Source organism: Haemorhous mexicanus, chromosome Z (assembly GCF_027477595.1).
Source record: "Haemorhous mexicanus isolate bHaeMex1 chromosome Z, bHaeMex1.pri, whole genome shotgun sequence".
Lineage (NCBI taxonomy): Eukaryota > Metazoa > Chordata > Aves > Passeriformes > Fringillidae > Haemorhous > Haemorhous mexicanus.
The window spans coordinates 51053173-51073561 of record NC_082381.1 but is presented as its reverse complement, the minus strand read 5'-3'; the positions used below and the strand labels follow the sequence as shown (position 1 = coordinate 51073561).

Sequence of the window (20389 nt, the reverse complement as noted above, 5' to 3'; positions counted from 1 at the left end):
TTTGATTCACACATCTCCTCTGCTTTTAAAACAAGAGTTTAGAGAGAGTTGTAAAATGGTGTGGCTTAGGGATCACAGGCATGAAACAGCCCCTTTGATTGCAGCTTAAGTGTGATCTGCGTGTACAGCGTTTAATAACAAGCAGCTAATTGTGCAGTTGTGTGCTTTATAAATACCACAACAGCAACAATAAGAAGGCTATTTGGTGTATAACTGGCACTTACTCAAGATACCTGTTAGTTGATAAACTTCTTACCGTCTTGAGAAGTGTTAAAGATTTTTGGAGCTTCACCTCCTGTTAAACCGTGGATGAGACCAATCTTTAAAGTCATGTATTTTAAACAATGCTTTTGACTTCTCATAACACTTTTTATATTGAAGAGTGATAGATCAGGGCTTCCTTCCAACAGGTTGTTGTGGACTGAAAAAATAGTGAATGACTGAAAAAATAAATGGCATATCTCAGGAGAGAGGAGATCTACTTGTCCTCTGTAACCTCCTTTGTTCCAGGATGTCAACCTCATGCTGTAACGTCATAGTTGACCCATTGCCAAAATAAGATTAAACAGTCTTAGCCTTAAAGGCGTTGGAAGCATGAAGTGGCTTTGGGGAATGATGTAATTCAAATATGCATAATGCTATGTAAAAATCATCATGTCAGTAAAACACAGACAACTCTTAATGCCCGCCAACTTTTATAATTAAATCTTCTTGGATATCAGAATATATTGTCTGTCTGTGTAGTTCAGATTTATGTTTTTCCTTTTTTGCTCCAGAGCTAGATGTAATTTTGATTTTAATATTATATTTTGGGGGTTGTTGTTTCCGTGTTTGTTTAATTTGCATTGTAGGGATCGTGTAGGGATTGCAGGAGGGTTGGGGTGAGGGTGGGTAGGGGGAAGGGTTGTTTCTTTTTTTTTGTTTGTTTTGTTGATTTTCCATAGGGAAACAGTAGCTTTTGCTACTGCTTTAGCGGCTGCTCATAGATAAGAAGGTGGTTAGCCGTGCAGCATTCAAGTCTGTGGATGAATCACAAGCAGAAATATTTTTCTTCCTCTATCATGCATTTTAGACTTCTAGCCTGAAAGCCAGCCAGGTGGTCAAAAGACAAACAGCATCTTTTGACTTCCTTGTGATCCATGAGCTTAAGTAGCTGTTTGGAGTTGTGATGACATCTACATCTGTTTTCTACTCCACTTTGTTGTTTCTCTAAAACTGTGAATTTTCTGCAAACTGGCTGCTTTTTAAATAAAGCTTTGTATCTCTGTGGAGATGTGCATGCTGTGGGGGAGAGTGTGAGACAATCACTTGCTTTTCTCACTGGAAGCAAGAGCCAGAAAGGCTGTGTTTTCAATTCAGCAGTGCAAATATCTCTACTCTGGCATTGCAAAATTGCTTAAACCTTGGAGGTCAAGCTCAGTTTTTGTGAAATTGGACTGGACCAGGCAGAGAAGGCTGATGACCTTAGGACACCTTGTCTAGATGTCTGCTGTCAGTTTAGGATGACACAGATATTCCAGAGGTCTGTGCTTTCTCTTTCAGTCACATATGAAAGTCTTACATGTCAGAGAGCATCTCTGATAACATTAGCAGGCCAAGTCTGGGCAAGTGCAGCAAGTCTTCCAGCCTGTGTGTGATGGAGAAGGGAATATGGTGTGGTATGAAGCACTGCTCTGTCCACTGCAGTTTGTAATAATAATAATGGGGGGGTCCCTGTATGGAAATCTGATCCTTGAAAACTTTGTGTGGGACTGGGGACGGCCAGAATTTAAGGCAGAGTCATTTGTCATGCAATATAACATCTTCTCACAAGGTCATGAATTTATTTCATTAAACAATGAAGAATGAAACTTGAATGGTGATCATAATGGTGAAACAAATCTAAACCTCATCTTGAGACTGCTGAGGTTTAAGACTCTCTCAAAGTTTACTTCTCTCACTACCCATGGCTGCATTCAAAGATTTCCCAGATTGTGGTGGCTACTCTAGAGTGTCTTTCTAAGAGTTCGCATGAGAGGTTCTGTCTTTGCCCTGCCCTTCCACGAGTGACAGTCATTTAGCCTTGCCCAACTGCATGTCCCAGTCCAAGTGTGTCACTCAGGGTACTAAGTGGGATCAGCATAGTAATGGTGGCATGAAATGTGGAGCTCTGAGTGCTATATGGCTGTTCAAGTAGTCAAACCTATTAGGGCTAGCTCTGATTTCATTGCTGTTTTAAATCTGCTTTAGAGAACAGTTCTTCTTCAGTTAACAGGGTTGGCTAACTTCAAAAAATGTTCTCATTAGTATCATTCTGTAATTATATGATTCCTTCATATGGTGAAAAAACCAGGAACAGAATTTGCTGAGAATCTTTAACAAGAGAAACGGGAAACTTAAAAGAAAAATAATTCTAGAAATCCTGTTCTTTCTTTAAATCAACATAAGGCTCCTGGAGATTTCTGATCTAGATCGCTGTGTACATCTAGGAACAGCAGGCTTGTACATCAATGATGGCCTGCTGAAGTCAGCTGCTTCCTGGAGTTTCTTCTGGTTTGTAATACAAACATGGGTTTTGTTTCTCAGTGCCTTGGTGCTTTTCTCATCTTCAAACTTGTACTTAACAAGATGAGTAATTCTTGATACTCCTGTATTTAGTCAGTGCTTTCAAAATCCTAAGCAGTGTCATGAAACAGAGTTTTGTTTTAAAAACTTTTTAAAAAACAAAATTAAGGATAGAATATATATAGAATAAAGTGAATATTGATGAATCATGTCGATTGTAAGAAACTACAAATTGTCCCAACTGCAGAACAAAGAAAAAATATTCAACAAGCATATGGGAGGAGAAAGCCAGAAACCCTTACTTTTGCCCAGTAATCCCCAGTGCATATATTTGTCAAAAATCCAGTGGTCCTCACTGATAAGATGTAGTGGTCCTCACTGATAAGGTGTTACCTTTTACTTATTGATGTGCTGAAATGTGTACATTTGTGTGATGCAAAAGCTATTATCTTAACCTAGAAGAGGCAAGAAAAGTAATTTTTCTTCAAGTGTTTTTCTAGATGGCATAAGAGAGCAGTTACGTACTTAGGTCAGGCAGAGTTAAAAGCTGATTTCCCCCACTACATAAACACACTCTGCTCTTAGCTCTGAATTGTCTTGAACTGAGCCTTTGTCATCTCTTTGCTTTTTAGTGGGCAGTTTGCCGTAGTGAAAAAATGCCGCGAGAAGAGTACAGGCCAGCAGTTTGCAGCAAAATTCATCAAGAAAAGGAGAACGAAATCCAGCCGTCGTGGAGTGAGCCGGGAAGATATCGAACGAGAAGTTGGCATACTGAAAGAGATTCGGCATCCCAATGTGATTACGCTTCATGATGTCTATGAGAACAAAACAGATGTCATTCTTATTCTGGAGCTGTAAGTAACTCTGGAGACCTGAGGACTAGTAGGAGAATATTTGTTTCTTTGGTTTTTAGAAACAGACACTTTGAGAATTGCAGTGATTCAATTGAAGTTCCTTATCACCACAAAAGAAAATAGGTAATAGTCTTAGAAATCTTCATTTTTTAGTCAATGTTATAGTTTCCTGATTTCCACACATATTTTTCACTCTGAATGCACTACAAAGTCCTTTTTTTTAAAAAATCAGCATATTTAGGATTTCTTTTTTTCTTCTTTTTACTTTAATCACTGTTGATATTATGGATCCAAAAAAAATAGCCTGGAACTAAATATACTGATTTGAAGATCACAGCATGGGAAAATAGAGATTCTAAGTGGAGATTAGTTTAGGAAATTTCACTGTGTTTTGTGTTGGTGTAAAGTGGCCTCAGTGAATGCTTTTTCTCATTTTCTAACCCACATAGAACAGAATTTTCCCAGTTCTCTCTTGTTGAAATGAGAACTGAACTTCCACACTGTTTCATACTGATTTAGTTCCTAATTTTTCATCCAATGTCATTGCTAATAGACCGAGCTAAATGTGTCAGCAGAAGATACTTCTCCATATTTTCAAGTCTGGCTTTCAGTTCCTCAAAGACTGTAATTGTAGGAGTTAAGCCTTAGTCACCTGTTAAGTTTGTCAGTTCGTCAGTGGTGCTGCTGGAATGTGCATATCTTTACAGAGATGGCATGCCTGGAACTTTTTTATTGCCATACCTGCTCAGTATCAGCTAACCATACTGTACAGTAAGAAATTAATGCCTGCAGAAGACTTGGTACCAGAATCTTGGGCAGCACTTGTGTCTTTTTGTGGACTGTACATGTGGTTTTTCTTGTGCAGGTTTTGTCTTCCTGTTTACTAGCTTTGATAAATGGTATTTCCACTTTATAAAGCTACTTCAGTGTTGCATGGTTTCAGTAACATGTGCATTGACAGTATAGTTTTAAAAAGAAAACTGGGATGTAGCTTTTGGAGTTACATTTTTTTTGTATGGTCCATATATGCATGATACTACTTTGTTATGTTTATGCAAACATATTTTTACACTTCTAGTCCAGCATGTGATATTTTATTGTAATAGTTGTAGTCTGGATTGGTTTTTTAGTTCCAGTTGTATACACTTGCATTATGTTGCCAAATGTGGATAATTTATACAAGTATTTTTTTCCAAATGAAATTATCATCTGGTATAAAGTAAAAGTTCCTTATAGTCTTACTATTTCTGGGTTTTGTTCAGAATTCTTTGAAGTGTGGTGTGAATACACAGCAAAATTAGTTTGATGCTTCTTCCTGTCCCTACTTGATATTAACTCTCATGTTCTCTTGCTCTACAACCTTACTGTCAGAGTATTGCTGCTTCTGCCGCTCCTTCTGCTCTGAAATCTGTGCAGATGAAATCAGGCCAGTGTCCGTACTTGAAAGCTGTGAGGGAGACTTGGTAATCACGGCAATGGTAGGAGGAATGGGACTACTCCACCCACCCCCACTTTGCACATGGAATGGGAGCTCTTTTGGCAGCAAGGTTGCTCTGTGTGTGTGTGTCAGTGTGTAACCACCACTGCCCACTGAGCAGAAGAATGACAATCTGCATATTTAATAAGCTTGATGTCATGAAGCTCAGCAAAATTATTGGTATTGCAGTTTAGGTAATTGTTTTGTGAGGTGAGCAATCCCTATATAGTTTCAATCTGAGATTTTTTTTTTTCTCTTTTCCAAACTGCTTTGTGAGTCTTTCAATTGAAGAAGTGCTAATTTGGATATCACAAAGGTAGTGCATTTATTTATTTAGACAGTCAAAGAGGAAAAGATGATGTTAGCAATCCCTTTGTAAACTTGAATATGCTAACAGCTACAAGGTTTTGTAGTTCTCAAAATCACTGTGATGTAACATAAAGCTATTGAATAGACAGGATTGTCATTTTAATCGCATGCTTAGACATTAAATATATAATCCTTTTTCTCTAATGTTCTAATATTCACATTTTGCCTAGGGACCTACCCTCCTGACAGTCTTTGTTCTTACAGAGCAATTTCATATGAACAGAAATAAAGCTGAAATCTCATTAAATAACCTGTTTCTCTATCTTCAGAATCTACCCTAAGTGTCCATTTTCCATTTTGATTAGAACATAGTGTATTTCCTGGCATTTGTGTTCTGTTCTGACTACAATTATGAGGCAGTATGCCGCACAGAGACACAATTTTGTATAATTGAGCAACCACAGCTGCCCTTTTGTTGCCATATGTCAACATGCACAGTCCCAGGGCGACAGAGTCTATGGCCTGTTCATTATTGATTTTTATTTTCTGCTTTAGCAAGAGTTTTGCATACAGCCTCCTAAACATTTTTCTGACGTACTGATTGGCAGTTTCTCAGAGGTGAGCAATTGACTTAACGAGGGGGAATGGCATCATATTGAAAAATGGTATACTCAGATTGGATATTAGGAAGAAATTCTTAACTGTGTGGGTGGTGAGGCTCTGGAACAGGTTGCCCAGAGAAGTTCTGGATCTCCGTTCCTGGAAGTGCTCAAGGCCAGGTTGGATGGGGCTCTGAGCAACTGGTCCAGTGGGAGGTGACCCAACCCGTGGTGGGTGGAGGGGGGGGGGGGGGGGGTTGAAACTAAATTATTAGTTGGAGCTTGATGATCTTTAAGGTCCCTTCCAGCACAAACCATTCTCTGATTCTGTTCAAGGTCATGATTTATATGCAGGAATATGTGGGCAGTTGGTTAATTATTGCAGTGGCCAAGTAGGTCCTCACAGCACCAAATACAAAACAGCCTCTGTTTTATCCACATAGGTGTTTGGAAGTTTTTCTTTGAACTACTTTATATCAGGAAACTGATTTACAAAAAAAAACCCCGAGTTCTGTGAAACAATTTATGAAACTTTTAAAACCAAATCTTTCCTTAAAAGACTCTGCAGCCAGGAACAAGCATGAAATATCCTTGAAGAAGCTTACTTTATTGCTGTCTTTTGGTATATTTAGAGCATTCAGACATATTTTCATAACTTTAGGTCTTAGTGACAAATGTCTCCTTTCTTGACTTGGAAATAACCTTTTAAATTCCCACTCTGTGGACTCTTTCATCATCTTGAAAGGAATGTTATGTATATTACATACAAACTGGAAGCCATTGTCTTTTCCTAATCTAACTTAAAACCTGAATAGTTTTCTTTTTTTTGCTTTTATCACACAAATAATTGAATTAGTCAGAATTTCATAGTCAGAATTTCTATCCAGCTGCAGCTATTAGAGTCTGTTATATGTTAGCTGTATTAAGCTATTTCTAGTGAGCTCTGCTGAAGCCATCATTTTTTCAGACTTCATGTCCTAGAAAACACAGATGTCTCTGCAGTGATAATTATTTTCTTTCCTCAAGCATGTTTTGCACCTACTTGGTTACCCTTTTTCTGGCCTTGGATCCATAATTTCTCTCTTCCATTTTCTTTTCTCTTCCACTTTATTATGCCTCTATTTAGACTGCAGATGTAAAATATACTCAGTTTGTGGTTCTTTGTGGAGCCTTGGTTATGGTTTCTTGCTGCAACACAAAAAATAAATATTTTCATCCCATGTAAGGAATTGTACAGTAATTCCTTAAAATTCACAAAAGCAGTGTAGGTGGTCTGTTTATTAAAAATGGCTTGATAGCAATACCTGACTCCTTTTACTTCGTAGTGTGGAGTTAGGTATTCATACTTTTCTCTGCAAAAACATAACTTCATTTCTGAAACTGAAATCTTAATTTAAGATTGTTATCTCTTGTAGCATGGTTCTGAGTGACAATTACCTGTTTTATAAATTTTTTAAAAATAGAAAACTTTGAAAGTATTGGAAGCATTTGTGCGTTAAATACTAGGATTTATGCTTCATTTGAAAGCATAAACTTTATTTTAGACTTAGTCCTCTGCCTCACACTGTCTCTGACTTTCTACTTTGGTGGTAGCTTCATATTGTTAATCAAAACAGAACAGTGCAAGAAGAGGATGATACATCCTTGTGTAAAAAATTGTGACAATTTCAATAATTGATCATTGAAGAGCAAATAAGAACAAGTGACTGTGAACTCTTTAAATTCCTCTTCTATCTTATTGGGGCTTTAATCTAACTTTCTACAGTTATGCTTGGGAAGACCATTGAAGCCTATCTTCCAGAGAAGCTTGAAGTCTTCACAAGGCTTCCTTAATTTTTAGCTGTCCTTTGGTAGAAATACCTCTGAGATTTTTGTAAATTTTACCCAGAAGTAAATAAGGAAGTTATTATCAAGTGGCTTTGCACTGAAATTTGAGAGGAGGATTAAATATTTGGTGCTTCTGGCGTGTAGCAGGTAGAGTTAGCAAAACATGTGATATTAATTTGTAGCTCTTGTGCCACCTTTGGATTTCAAAATCCTAAATTCCAGGCTCACAGATAGATGCACAGAGAATGTGTAGGCAGGGTAGAACAAAGGCTTGACAGGACTGACAGGACAGGCTCGAGAGCTGATGTGACTCTACCACACAGTGAACAGGTCTCAAAGGGAGAATTGGTTTCCGTGTACTGCAGTCCCTGAGCAAAATCATTGCCCCTCTTGTTTGCTAGACCTGAATGCTCCTCATATATTAAATTTGAATGTTGTAGATGAGATCCAAATACTAAGGCACTCTGCTGGGCCAAGGTAACCACCTGCTGTATGCAGACTCTGGGCACTTGAGGAACTTAGTGATGAAAACCTAAATACCAGTGGTGTTTGAGTGCAGAAAAGATTCACAGGAGTGCTCATGCCCCCTCCCACCCAACCCCCCTTAGTGGGACTTAACTGCTCAAACTGTTGTCCAGGTTTTGGGGTGTGTGTTCTGGCAGGCCATTGAGGCCAATGCTTCTTGTTCAGTATAATTGAAGAATTTAGGCACACAAAAGAGAGGATTTCACGACAGTTGCTGTCTCTAATAGAAGCTGGACAAATGAAAATGAAAAGGTGTGGTGATGTTGGAACATGTCTTCATTTTTCTGGTAGCTAGATAAAGAAAAATTGAAGTGCAGTGGTGTTCAGCCAGTAGGTAATTCAATGAGCTAGCAGCCCTGTTCTGCTGTTTCAAAATGTTTGGTACACTTTGTACTTCTGAGGAGTGGGTTGGTAACTGCACGATTTGTAAAGGCAGTGAAGTGAAGTGGATGCAAACCCCTTTATTCTTATGTAAAACAGAAATAATGATATATGAGTCTAGTCTTGGGCTGACAACTGCATGACTGGATGCAAGATACATTTGACCACAGAATCCCTTGAGAAAACATTTCTTTTACAAGTTGGCAGAATAAATGTTTGGACTAGAGAAGAATTCAGGTAATTTATCAAATTGCATCTGTTTAAAACTGGAATAAATTGATAGGATGCTTCTTTAACTTAGTTTATGTTGTTTTGAAATCTAAGCAAGATAAATGTTCCTTCAAGGGGTTTGGGCCTAGATTTTAGAGTTCATTTGTAGATTTTAAAATTCATTAGAAATCCTTAGATAATCATTAATTATCATTTAGGTGCTGTTGCATAATAAGCAGTGTGATCATAGCATATGACTGAGTCATTGTGAGGTGACCATACTGACTTTGAAGGTTAATTGATTCTAAGTTCCCTGAGTAGGTTCCCATAATGACTTCCTCTGAGATCTGGCGATAGTTCTGTTTCATAGTTAAGAAAGCCTGGCAACTTGCAAAAGCACTATACAGAAATCCTTTTTCCATGGGCGTGATGTATTTTATTTCCCAGAGGGAGGTGTGTGGGTTGCAATCACATCTGTCAACCTTCCTTTGGGGAGGCTGGGAAATGCTTTTACCACTATTGCGTTTTGTAAGAAAGAACACAGTCAGCTGAAAGCTTTAATGTACTTCTCTCATTTCAGGAAAGATAGCACTTCTGCCTAGAAGTATCAGTGGAATAACACATACCAGCTTTGCTCTTAATGAAAATGTTTATACAGAATACTTCTACAAACATGTGCTCTGCTACTTTAAAACAATATAAAAAGTTGTGTTATAATGATGAAATAGATTTTCTCAGCCCTTATGATTTTCTGTGTTAAAACATGATCAATAATGCAATAGAATTAGGTGGCACTGAGATGTGATTGCCACAAAGCACAAACTCTTACTTTATTGAGCATGATATTTGAACAGCATATTAAGACTGCAAAATTATTACTAAATTTAAATGTAAACAGAAAGGTTTTATACAGGAACATTAATGAATTAAAGCTTTAGAGGAAAACAGTATGTGAAGGAGAGCATGGAGGCTTTGCAACCATAAAGTAATTTAGCTGTGACTTGATGTGAAATCAAGTTTCTCTCTTAATAGGTTGCTGTCCATCCTTTACATTGCTGGCATTTTGGCATTTAGAGTTGTCTTAGGGCGCAGAAGAACTGATCGGGAAGCTGTCTGGTAATTCCTACCAGCAAACTGAGAAATTGAACAGAGAGAAGCTCTGTGCTTCTTGGGAATACCAGGTAGAGATTCTCCAAAGTCCTCTACAGGAATATGTACTAGTGCTTGGTGAACCTCTTGCCTCTGCTCCCATCAGGAAGCATCTTTGTCCAGTTGGTGGTTGGGGGCAGCAGTCTTTTAGATGTTGGTTGTGTGGGAGCCTCTGTAGAGGCCCAAAGGCAGGCTGGGACCCAGTTTGTGTGGCTTGGGAAACCCATGCAATGTTCTGGTTTCTGTCAGATTTCAGCAGAGTGTTTGTGCATCAGCATCCCCAAAGCTAATTTAGAAACAAGGGCCCATTGTAATGGAGGTGGAAACAGTGTACTTCTTCATAGGAAACGGTGCTCATAAAGACCAGTCAGAGGGGCTGATGTATGAAATGACCTGTGTCTTCTTCTTTAGATTTACACTGTGTGGGAGATGGGGATATCCACATTGGTGGAATAGGGCTCTCTCCTGTCCTTCTGGCTCCCCTTTGAAGGTGACTCTGGTTTACAAAAACATGCCGTGTTTACGTATTGTGGGACTCTGCTACACTGGCTGAGGCACAGAGCTAGACTCGACATCCCAACAGCATTTTAGGAGACTTGTGAGGGCTGCAATAGCTTACACAGCCAGTGTCTTTACTGGCTTCTTCTAACCCATTTCTTCATCTGTGATACCTGGAGGTCTAGTCAAGACCATCACATATTCTACACATACAATCCATTTACAAAATCTGTGAGACCCGGCTCTGCTGATAAATCTGAGGACATTGTATTTCAGTCAATTAACTGTGGAAATCAAACTTGTAAATTGTGAGTGTAGACCTGTATTAAGCCTCCATGACTCACTTGAAGATTGCCCTGCAGCGATATCATGGGTTTTTGTGTGCCCATGGTAGTACAGCTTAACATCAGATATTCCTGAGTCAGCAAAAGGATGAGGAATAAGCAGGCTCTTGACAAGCACGAAGAGGAAGCTGAAAAATGCAGCCTCCCATGGGGACAGGGGTCACTGCCTTTCAGTTGTGAGAAGGGCCTCCCTTGGAGGTTGCCTGGCGCAGAGTGACCTTTCTGGGAAGCCAGGCATTTCTGAGCTTCCAGGTGAAGTTCCTTATGCATGCTAGTATAACCTTTGATTCATCATTGCTATAAAAACCCTTTTCTCTCGTGCTTTATGTCTCTACCATAAGTAAGCAGCAGGAGCAGCTAGATGGGCACTTGCCAGCTATGGCAGCACCCCAGGGGAGAACACGGCTTCCAGAGCTCGCCCCCACAGCTGAGGAGTTACCAGCAGGAGAATTCACCATGGCCCCCTCTCTGAGGTGAACCCACGCAGGATCTCCTCCTAGACATCAAGAGTGAGATGTGTAACTTGAGGGGGCACACCAGAGTCCCACAGACCAGGGGTACAGCTGCTCCTGGAACAGCACTTTGAGTGCATTACAGCTCGTCCCTCCTCACTCGCCTACTCGTTCAGCAAGGGCTGCCAAGTCACTTAGGGTAACAGTACTTAAGCATCAAAGAAGCACACAACAGATTGGAAAAATCTACCACTCTTGCTAATGAACTTTCAGTTTTACAAAAGAAAAAAAAAAACATTTCAAGCCTTTTACCTTCTCTGGCCCTCAGTTTTGAGATTTGCAAGCACTAGGTATATCACCTGTGAAACACAGATAACGTTTTATTGCACGCACAATTATAAGGCTTATGGTGTGTCATTAAAGAAAGGTCACTACAATTAATCTGTGGTAAAGACAGAATAATTGTACTCAGCAGTACAGAACCAGAATAATTGCAGATAAGAAGAAACTAAAGAGGCTCTTTCCATTTTACACAAGTGCAGATATCTCAAAAAGTTGCAATCTTTAGGAATTAAATCTTTTTTGGGGGGACTATAAAGAATGTGTATAATAAGTGATAATCATAGATGACCATTAAGTTTCACAGACTGCATGTCTTTAAAATGCCAAGCAGAGTTAAGAGCAAACTTTGCCTGCCCTGAAGCATAACACCACCTGTGTGACACTGTCACAGTCTGTTTTAGACTGCAGTGAACAGCACCGTGCTTGGAGAGGCCATTGCTGCAAATGCCTGCCTGAGTACTTCTCTTGTATTTATGATGGCTGATGAATGGTTTAAGCACCAGCAGTAGCTTTTGCTGTTTTGCAGGGTTTCCAGCTGCTTGAAAAATGGGACCAGATGCGGTCTTTTGGTGTAGTCTTGCAAGCTCTTCCTCAGCTGAGGATCCATCTTCTCTGGTTCCCCAAACTGTGACAGCTAGCCCCGTGCCAAACCACGCTGAGTGCCTACATTTGATGGGTTTTGCTGTGGCTGCTGCCACAGCTGCCCATGGCTGGGGTAGTAGCCACAATGAGTCTGCCTGCTCCATGTGGCAAGTCTGTGCTCCAGTTTACAGCCACTCAACAACTGCAGCCAACATCCACTTGTAAACATGTGGAAGCAAGCTTCATGTGATGCTAAGGCCTTTAGCCCAATAATTGGAAAGGAATGTAACCGTTCAGTTCAGTGCAGAGATACAGATATTAGCCTGAAAATATATATTTTTTTTTTTTTAAGTCAGAAGCAAACAATGAGAGAATATGCATGTGTGTCCATTTGGAAGACACTTCTGACCAGTCTCTGTAAAATAACAAGTTGGGTTTAATCATTAGGAATTCCATTTTAATGTCTCTACAACAACAAAAAAATAATTAAAATGACCTCTCATCCTTACAGTCTATAATTCTTATATTTTAATGACACTTTGTTTCAATAATTGCTTTCGTGCAGAAAATATTACAAAACAAATAATACCCAAAACAATACTCTCATTATTGTCTAGGCAGCTCAATGAAAGCTCCAAGAACTCATTAAAATACACTTTTCATGCAATTTGCATTACAATAGTGCAGATTAAGTCCCTGAAAAAGTAGACATGAAAAAGAAGTCAAATGCATTTCAAGAAATTTGCCCAAACTGCTTACCTATTGTTAAATGTTAATCACCACCTCATGTTTCATAATCAGAGCTTTAAATCATGAGCAGATTATTTTCTTTTCCTGCAGAAAAGCAATAAAAATTAGGGTGCACTTTCTGAATTTGTGTTGTATCATTACAATGCAAACCACAGGAGGTATTATGACCATTTTTGCAATCTCTAAGACTTTTCTAAGTAGTACCCCTGCTTTCATAGATGGGAAAAGCAGTTTGCCACAGTGGGCAGTCATGTGTCCTTCAGCTGGAACGTGTTTGTCTGTTATTTGGGAATAGCTGTAATTCTGTCACTTCAGTATCTCTTCATGCTATTGACTGGGTTAAGAGCTGCTTGACTGAGCTGAGAAGAGGATCCTCTTCTCTTTATTCCTCTCTTTCTCTCAAATGCAAAAATCCAGATGTGCTTATGTACTCTGTCTTACCTCTTTTCTTTCTGCTGTGGGGCTAGAACATTTTCTGGAAACAGTCTTAAGGACATTTCATTGTAGAAAAGGTTTCACTGTGTTAGAGTACAAATACAATATAGGTGCTGCATGTAATACAGTATTTCAAAAACAGAATCTATGTTCAAAAGTTGGATGCTCTAGGGAGTTTGGAAACTAAATGGTAGGACAGCTCTCAATAAAGATTTCAAAATAAGATTTATTTTTTTTTATTTTTCAATGAGAATGTAGAAATCTGGTGTTTTACTGATATGAGACAATTAGTGTTTTATTTTCTAGATAATATCATGTCCCATTGTGTTAGTATGTTTTGAGTCTTGTTACTTCATATTTAATGATATTCTTTTGAATGTGCATACAAAGAGTAGGAGGCTTTTACTTCATTTAAATTTAAATACTGTTAACTATGTTTGTTTGGGTTTTCTAAACTTTTTTTGTCTGAAAGTAAGACTCTTTTTACTGTATTCTTATTAGGGGAAGGGAGGGAGTTACTAACTCTTTTGGGTATTGAATGAAGTAATTTTCATAATTTTTTCTGATATTTGAAACATTTAAAGCATCTAGATCCTTTTTCAGGCCTTTTAAGGTTTAAGGACAGCTATACTAAAAGGAACCCACTGGTTAAAGGAAGCTTGTCAATAACTCTGCTTCTGCTCTCCAAGTGTTGCAGGTGGGGAGCTCTTCGACTTCTTAGCTGAAAAAGAATCTCTCACGGAGGAGGAGGCCACAGAATTTCTCAAACAGATCCTTAATGGTGTTCAGTATCTCCACTCTCTGCAAATTGCCCACTTTGATCTTAAGGTGAGTTGAACAGATAAAAACTTAAACTGTAATCAACATCCATTGAAGCCCTTTGTAATTTTAGCCACAAATCAGTCATCATGAAGATCTTGGCCACAGTTTTGTTTTGCTAGCTTATATAGACAGGGGAAAGCTCAGCCATTGGAAAGAAGTTACTGAACTGTAAATAGTTTGTGTCTGGGAAGTGATTCTTCAGGGGAAATGGCACCTTCTGGCGAAATTAAACCATTCTGAGAAAACTAACCTGAAATAAAAATGAGGACTATGAATTTTTACTTTTTTTTTAATGTGAATGGGATTTGGGTGAAATATTCTGACCTAGATGCCTTTTTCAGCTGTGGTTTTTTTATAGGTGCTTAATTGAAACTGCACTGAGTTAAGTACAAGGATTTTTGTGGAGTAGGCAGCAGATTTCCACTTCTGTCTTTTTCCTTTTTTGTGTTTTTTTTTGTTTGTTTTCAGAAAAGTTATTTGCATCCTTTTGATTACAAAAGCAGAGCTTTTTGTATCTAAACTCAATAACTGCTTTTCAATGTTTCAATTTCAGCACATTTTCCCCCATAAGATTTTATTTTTCAAAGGTAGACAACTAAACGTTCCCTGAAGTCTCCTGAAGTGGGCAAAGGAGACATGATTATTTCATTACAATTGAAATGTAGTTCTGAAAGGGGGAGGAGGTAGGGAAGGGAGTGGATTTCAGTGTAAGCATACCTTTTCCAGTTTCATCCTCATCACTTCAGTGATATATTTGCTGTTTGTATGACAGTCAGCAAGAGAAAAATATTTCAAAGCTAGAAAGGAATGTATTTTTTAGAGTATGAAAGGGGAATTTTTTCCAATGTGTCTGTAATTGATCAGGTCATCCTTGGATACCAAAAATTTGTGCATTAAAGTAGGCAGCAATCTGTAGACCAATAAAAGTATGCCATAGAAATGCAGGGAGTAAATAAAAGAGAAAATTGCATTTGGACATATCAGGTCCTGTGAATGGGAAAAAAAGGTAAAAGAGGGGGGACAATGAAGAGCTGTCCTTAATGACTCCAGAAGCCCTTAACACTCTGAACAGGATGGATGTAGCTACAGGGCCTCTTCAGAGCACAACAGCTTATGGACATGACGGGACACGGAGACTAAGTAGCTGGCTCTGTATGCTCATTAAAGTGATGCAGCATAGAAACAGCCCCCTTTGCTGATAATCCTGGCATGTCATCTTCTTTTTTCTGGCTTTGTAGATCTTTGGTGTAAAGTAATGTGAAGTCCATATTTCAAAATAAGCTAGAAAAAGACAGTAGTACCTGCTTTTTTTCCTTCCTTTTAAGTATGTTGGCCCTTAAAATCTGGGAGCTGGACCACTCCAGAAGTTTCCCTGGAAGTTCCAAAGGCAACAAGATGTACCTCCCTGATTGCTTCTTATGTGGTGTGAAAGAAACCTCTTTCAGGGACTGATGTAAACCAAACCAGTAACTGTAGGGTTTTGTTTCCTGCGAGCTCCCAGCAGTGCTGGAATGGCTGTAGCACAGGGCCTGTGATCTTTACTGGGGGACAGTGTGTTTCACTTGGGGTAGGTCCACGTGAAAACTGCAACTGTGGTGTCTACAAGAAGTAAAACCTTGGCCTTGTGGAAATCATAGCACTTCAGCGTCAACATGAAATCCTAATTTACTGTAGTTACTTTAAGTATATGTTAGATCATAATAGGAAAAGACGGGATTTTTCTGCCTAAAATACAATTCAAGGGTCTAACAGAGGTAAAAAAGGAATGTTCAGTGGTGAAGAACACTGGTCCACAGTTTGTACCTATATGTAATCTCTTTTTCTCTCCCCCTTCTTCTCAAAGCCTGAAAACATAATGCTGTTGGACAGGAATGTACCAAAGCCTCGGATCAAGATTATTGACTTTGGTTTAGCACACAAAATTGACTTTGGAAATGAATTCAAAAATATCTTTGGAACGCCAGAGTTTGTTGGTGAGAAAACTGTTATTTCTTCAAACCATTCTTTTTCAGTCTGTGAAACAGTATTTGTGGCTGATTATCTTGGCTTGGCTGATTTGCAGATTATGAAATTTGTGTGTAATTTGTGACATTTTGAAATTTAAATGAGCATTTTGTAGCATTTGATTTCAAATTAGACTTGCATTAAGGTGTTTTAATCTATCAGCATCTTAGCTTATTATCTCTGACATACATGGACTCAGAGTGAGACTTATACCTGTTCTTTAACTAGGTACTTACCTTGCTGCTTTTTCCTTTAGCTCCTGAAATAGTAAATTATGAGCCTCTTGGTCTTGAAGCAGATATGTGGTAAGTTATTGGATCTTACTTGAAATAAATCTCTCATGATTATGCTTATGTTCTAACCATTTTTTTTTCTCCTCTCTCTCTTTCCATCTATTTTTCTCTCCTCTCCCTCATCCTTTTTTTTGTTTGTTTTTCCTTCAATCCAGGAGCATTGGTGTAATAACTTATATTCTGTAAGTACCAAAATCTGTGGGTGTTTCTTGCAAATGCTGTTATTTTTTAATTCTTATTCTATCCTCTGGGGTGTTGGTGGTGTCTGTACAAATCAAACCATTCTGATTCACGTCATGATTCAAGCTGTATGATCTTAAAAGCAGTAGTATAATTATTGAAAGAATTGCTGTTAATCAGCATTGAGCTAGCATGGGAAACTGTCTTCATATCTGTAGGTGACTTTCCTACAGCGATATCTTTATAGTATTCTTTGAAATTACAACAAGGTTTTTTGCCCTGCTACATCACATCTTCCTGAAAGTAGATTTGCAGCCTTAAAATGGAGAAGAAAAATGTTCTCTTTCTACTGTTACTTGATGTCAGAGGGCTGAAGCAGCAGTGTTGCAACATGTGCTGAGAGGAATGTTCTGTCTCTCTTGCAGTCTAAGTGGTGCATCTCCATTTCTTGGAGAAACCAAACAGGAAACGCTGGCAAATGTGTCTGCTGTGAATTATGAATTTGAAGAAGAGTTCTTCAGTAACACCAGTGCCCTAGCTAAAGACTTCATACGAAGACTTCTAGTCAAAGATCCAAAGTGAGTTATTTTTCTTCTGTGTGGCACTTACATCTCTAGTATTTAAAATTCCTTGATATTTGGAGATGATAGTTTAATAAACATAAACCAGTATGTATTTTATTAATATCTGAAACATAAGTTTTATCTCTTATTCTCTTAAAGGAAGAGAATGACTATTCAAGACAGTTTGCTGCATCCTTGGATCAAGGTTAGCATGCCATTCATTCTCTCTTGTCCTGTTTTTAATCATTCTTCATTTCATGCTTTTCAAGTTCCTTAACATGGAATATTTTCATAATTGTTTAATGTCACTTACTGTTTTGGAAAGCTGCCTGTATGAAAGCCAACACATGCAGAATATGGGCTTCATGAATATATGCTCTATGTGAGTTAGCAGTAGAGAAGTAGCCCCCTATGGGAATCAAAGTCATGGTCAGACAGAGAAGCTATTCTTCAAAGAGCATTGCACTGACAAACATACAGTCTCTGAATCCAATCCAATTCACACTAATTTTTCTTCTTCTTCTAATGCCCTTATTTAGACTGGGAAAAAACTAGTAATCTCTCTTCTGTCCGTCCCCTTAGACTGAGGAGAGCAGTTGTCGTGGTGGTCCACCTCCTTCTTCCGTGTTTCAGTGTTTGGTTTGGATTGAGCTGTTGTGAAGCTGCTAGGTTGAGAGGGAGAAAATGGCACCTATCATTCTTCTTAATGTGTGTAGCACTACCTGGCAGTTTATTGTTTTAAATCTGTATTACATTCTGTATTGTGAGTAGTAAGCCCGTTCAGTGCCACTGATTTCCCAGGATGTGGGGATGCACAGTGGGTATTTGATCCCATTTGACTTCCCAGAGAATTGGTTGGGAGAGTATTTACCTGTGCCAAAACTGCTCCAGTCCACAGTACAGCGTATGAGGGCAGGCATTTCTACACCAAAATGCCAAACTACAAATTTGACCATGCTTTGCTGATTTTTTGCCGAGGTAATCTGATATAGTTGAAATGTGTGGAACAAATTGACATGATATTTTAACCACTAAAGCAAGCATTTTGCAAGGTGGTCTCTCTTGGACCAAGTTCCACACTCGTGCAAAGAGACAGGTTGTTTTTTACCTTATTATTTTTCTTTATAACTTAACTTCCCTGGCATTTACTTCCCAGTCCACTGGTCATATCCTCTTTTGCCCTTTCCACTGCTATCTTTACCTGCATTTCCATGGCAGGAAAGGTTGAAACTAGTTCCCTTCCAACCCAAGCCTATATATCTCCATATAAATGACCTCAAGAATGGGATCATAAAATGCAAAATTTGGTGTACTCCACTAGTCATTGGTGCTTAGTATTAGCCCATGAAAAATTTGAAAGTATGAGGGCTTAGAGCTTGCTGCACTGGTAGGTGGGATGTGATTTTGTTTGGGGAGAGAGTAATTTTTCAGCAGCGTCCAGATGATTACACTGAGACTGTAACAAAGGTTAGACTGCATTTAAAATCAGTCAGGAAGATTGACTGCATTTAAAATCAGTCAGGAAACCTTCTCAGAAGACAGGATTTATCTTGGAAATCAAATGCCTCTCTCAGAGAGGGAGGTGAAGGACAAGACTGAATGTTCTGATGTTTGAAGGGGGTTTTCATTTAAAATGAAAAGGCACATTTTAGTATTGCATTCTTAGGTCTGGAATTCCCTTACAGCATTTTCTTAAGAAATTCCATCTGTATGCCTGACTAGACTCTGAATATTAAAATCATGTGCTTACAATTACTACATTATTACAGTATGATTGGAGTACTATTATAATATAAGTGGAAATCATCACTGAGGGACAGACACTTACATGCAGAAATTATGGAATTTTTTAGAACATCTTTATTTTCCCTTTGCCCACAGCCAAAAGACACTCAGCAGGCACTCAGCAGAAAAGCTTCTGCAGTGAATATGGAGAAATTCAAGAAGTTTGCAGCACGACGAAAATGGAAAGTAAGTCATTCAATAATCATATCGAATGCTGGTGACATACAAATGCAGTAGAAATGCCTGTTCTGGGGAAAGGTCAGCACATTTAAGAGTGGAAAAGAAGGAAGTAGAAACATGGGAATAAATTAAGTGCTTGAGTGTGGGAGTATGGGAGAAGACCTCTTTGTCAGTGATCTGCATCCAATGCTTGTGTATGGATTGTTTGCCTTGTGCTTCTGCTCAATTTTAATAACAAAAGTTAAGATTTCAAATTAAATATAAAAAGCAGATGGGGTGTTGAAGTCAAACTTCAGTTTGTTTTGCTACGTCCTTTAAAATCTCTGCAATAGCATCCTATCAGAATGTTTTAATTTTTGACATATAGTTTTTTTCTTATTATTTTTATAAAGCAATCAGTGCGCTTAATATCCTTGTGCCAAAGATTATCAAGATCTTTCTTGTCCAGAAGTAGCATGAGTGTCGCTAGAAGTGATGATACTCTGGTAAGTGTGTTCTTATAAAGCTTTATCCCATATGAACTCTGCCAGTTTCTAACTAACAGAAATATTAGTCTCTTGAAAATTTGCATAATTAACTAATCTCATAAGTAAGAAGAAATAGATTTTCAGGTTACAAAGGTCAGTTATCCATAGTTCAATCTTCTCCATCTTGAAGCCTTGATACTTAACTTATGGTGTCGAGACTGATACCTGGTGTCAAAAACTCAGTTCTTGGTTTTGAAACTTGACTCATAGGGTTTTTTTTGTCCTGTAACAATTATATGGTGAAAAAGTATCATCTGAATTTTACTCATCATTTACATCATCATTTTGCAGACTGAAATAATATTCCTTTTTTTTTACCAAATATTCAAAATCATTGAGATTTTTTTAAATCCAATAAATGCTAGACAGCAGTGTCACAATGAGCAGTTATTTAAGGAGGAAACTTTAGAGTTGGCCAGTATTCAGTTTGTAGTATTAGATATGACTAGAGTTGCAGTTAGGAGCAATTGCTGTATGTTTGGTAATTACAAATGCTTGTAAATCCAAAAGCATTCTTCGTAGCTTACTCTACAAGTTTTAATGCACACTTTACAAATTCCCTGTGATCAGCAAGGAATGTGTGTTAATATGTTTAGAGCTGAGTAATATCATCTTTTCTCTGCACTAATAGGATCAAACTTCAGAAATTCTGCAAAGCCCTTTTTGTGCGCCCTATCTTCCCCATGATCCTCCTGTGCAACTCCATGCTCATGTTTCCACTTTTTCTCCTCTTATTTTTTGGCTTCTGTGCTCTTTG

General features: G+C 38.4%; 1 protein-coding gene across 3 annotated transcripts in view; it reads left to right on the top strand.

Moving 5' to 3' along the window:
* DAPK1 (death associated protein kinase 1) overlaps nt 1-20389 on the top strand; it is an 86399-nt gene that overhangs the window by 38157 nt on the left and 27853 nt on the right. For 2 of the 3 annotated variants that reach the window (XM_059836795.1, XM_059836796.1), the window contains 9 exons: nt 3177-3398; nt 13968-14106; nt 15944-16073; nt 16361-16409; nt 16553-16579; nt 17003-17155; nt 17300-17345; nt 19022-19111; nt 19498-19590. In XM_059836795.1, the coding sequence (XP_059692778.1) occupies nt 3177-3398; nt 13968-14106; nt 15944-16073; nt 16361-16409; nt 16553-16579; nt 17003-17155; nt 17300-17345; nt 19022-19111; nt 19498-19590 (949 nt within the window). The remainder of the gene's footprint in view (nt 1-3176; nt 3399-13967; nt 14107-15943; nt 16074-16360; nt 16410-16552; nt 16580-17002; nt 17156-17299; nt 17346-19021; nt 19112-19497; nt 19591-20389) is intronic. The other variant, XM_059836797.1, reaches the window with a different exon arrangement.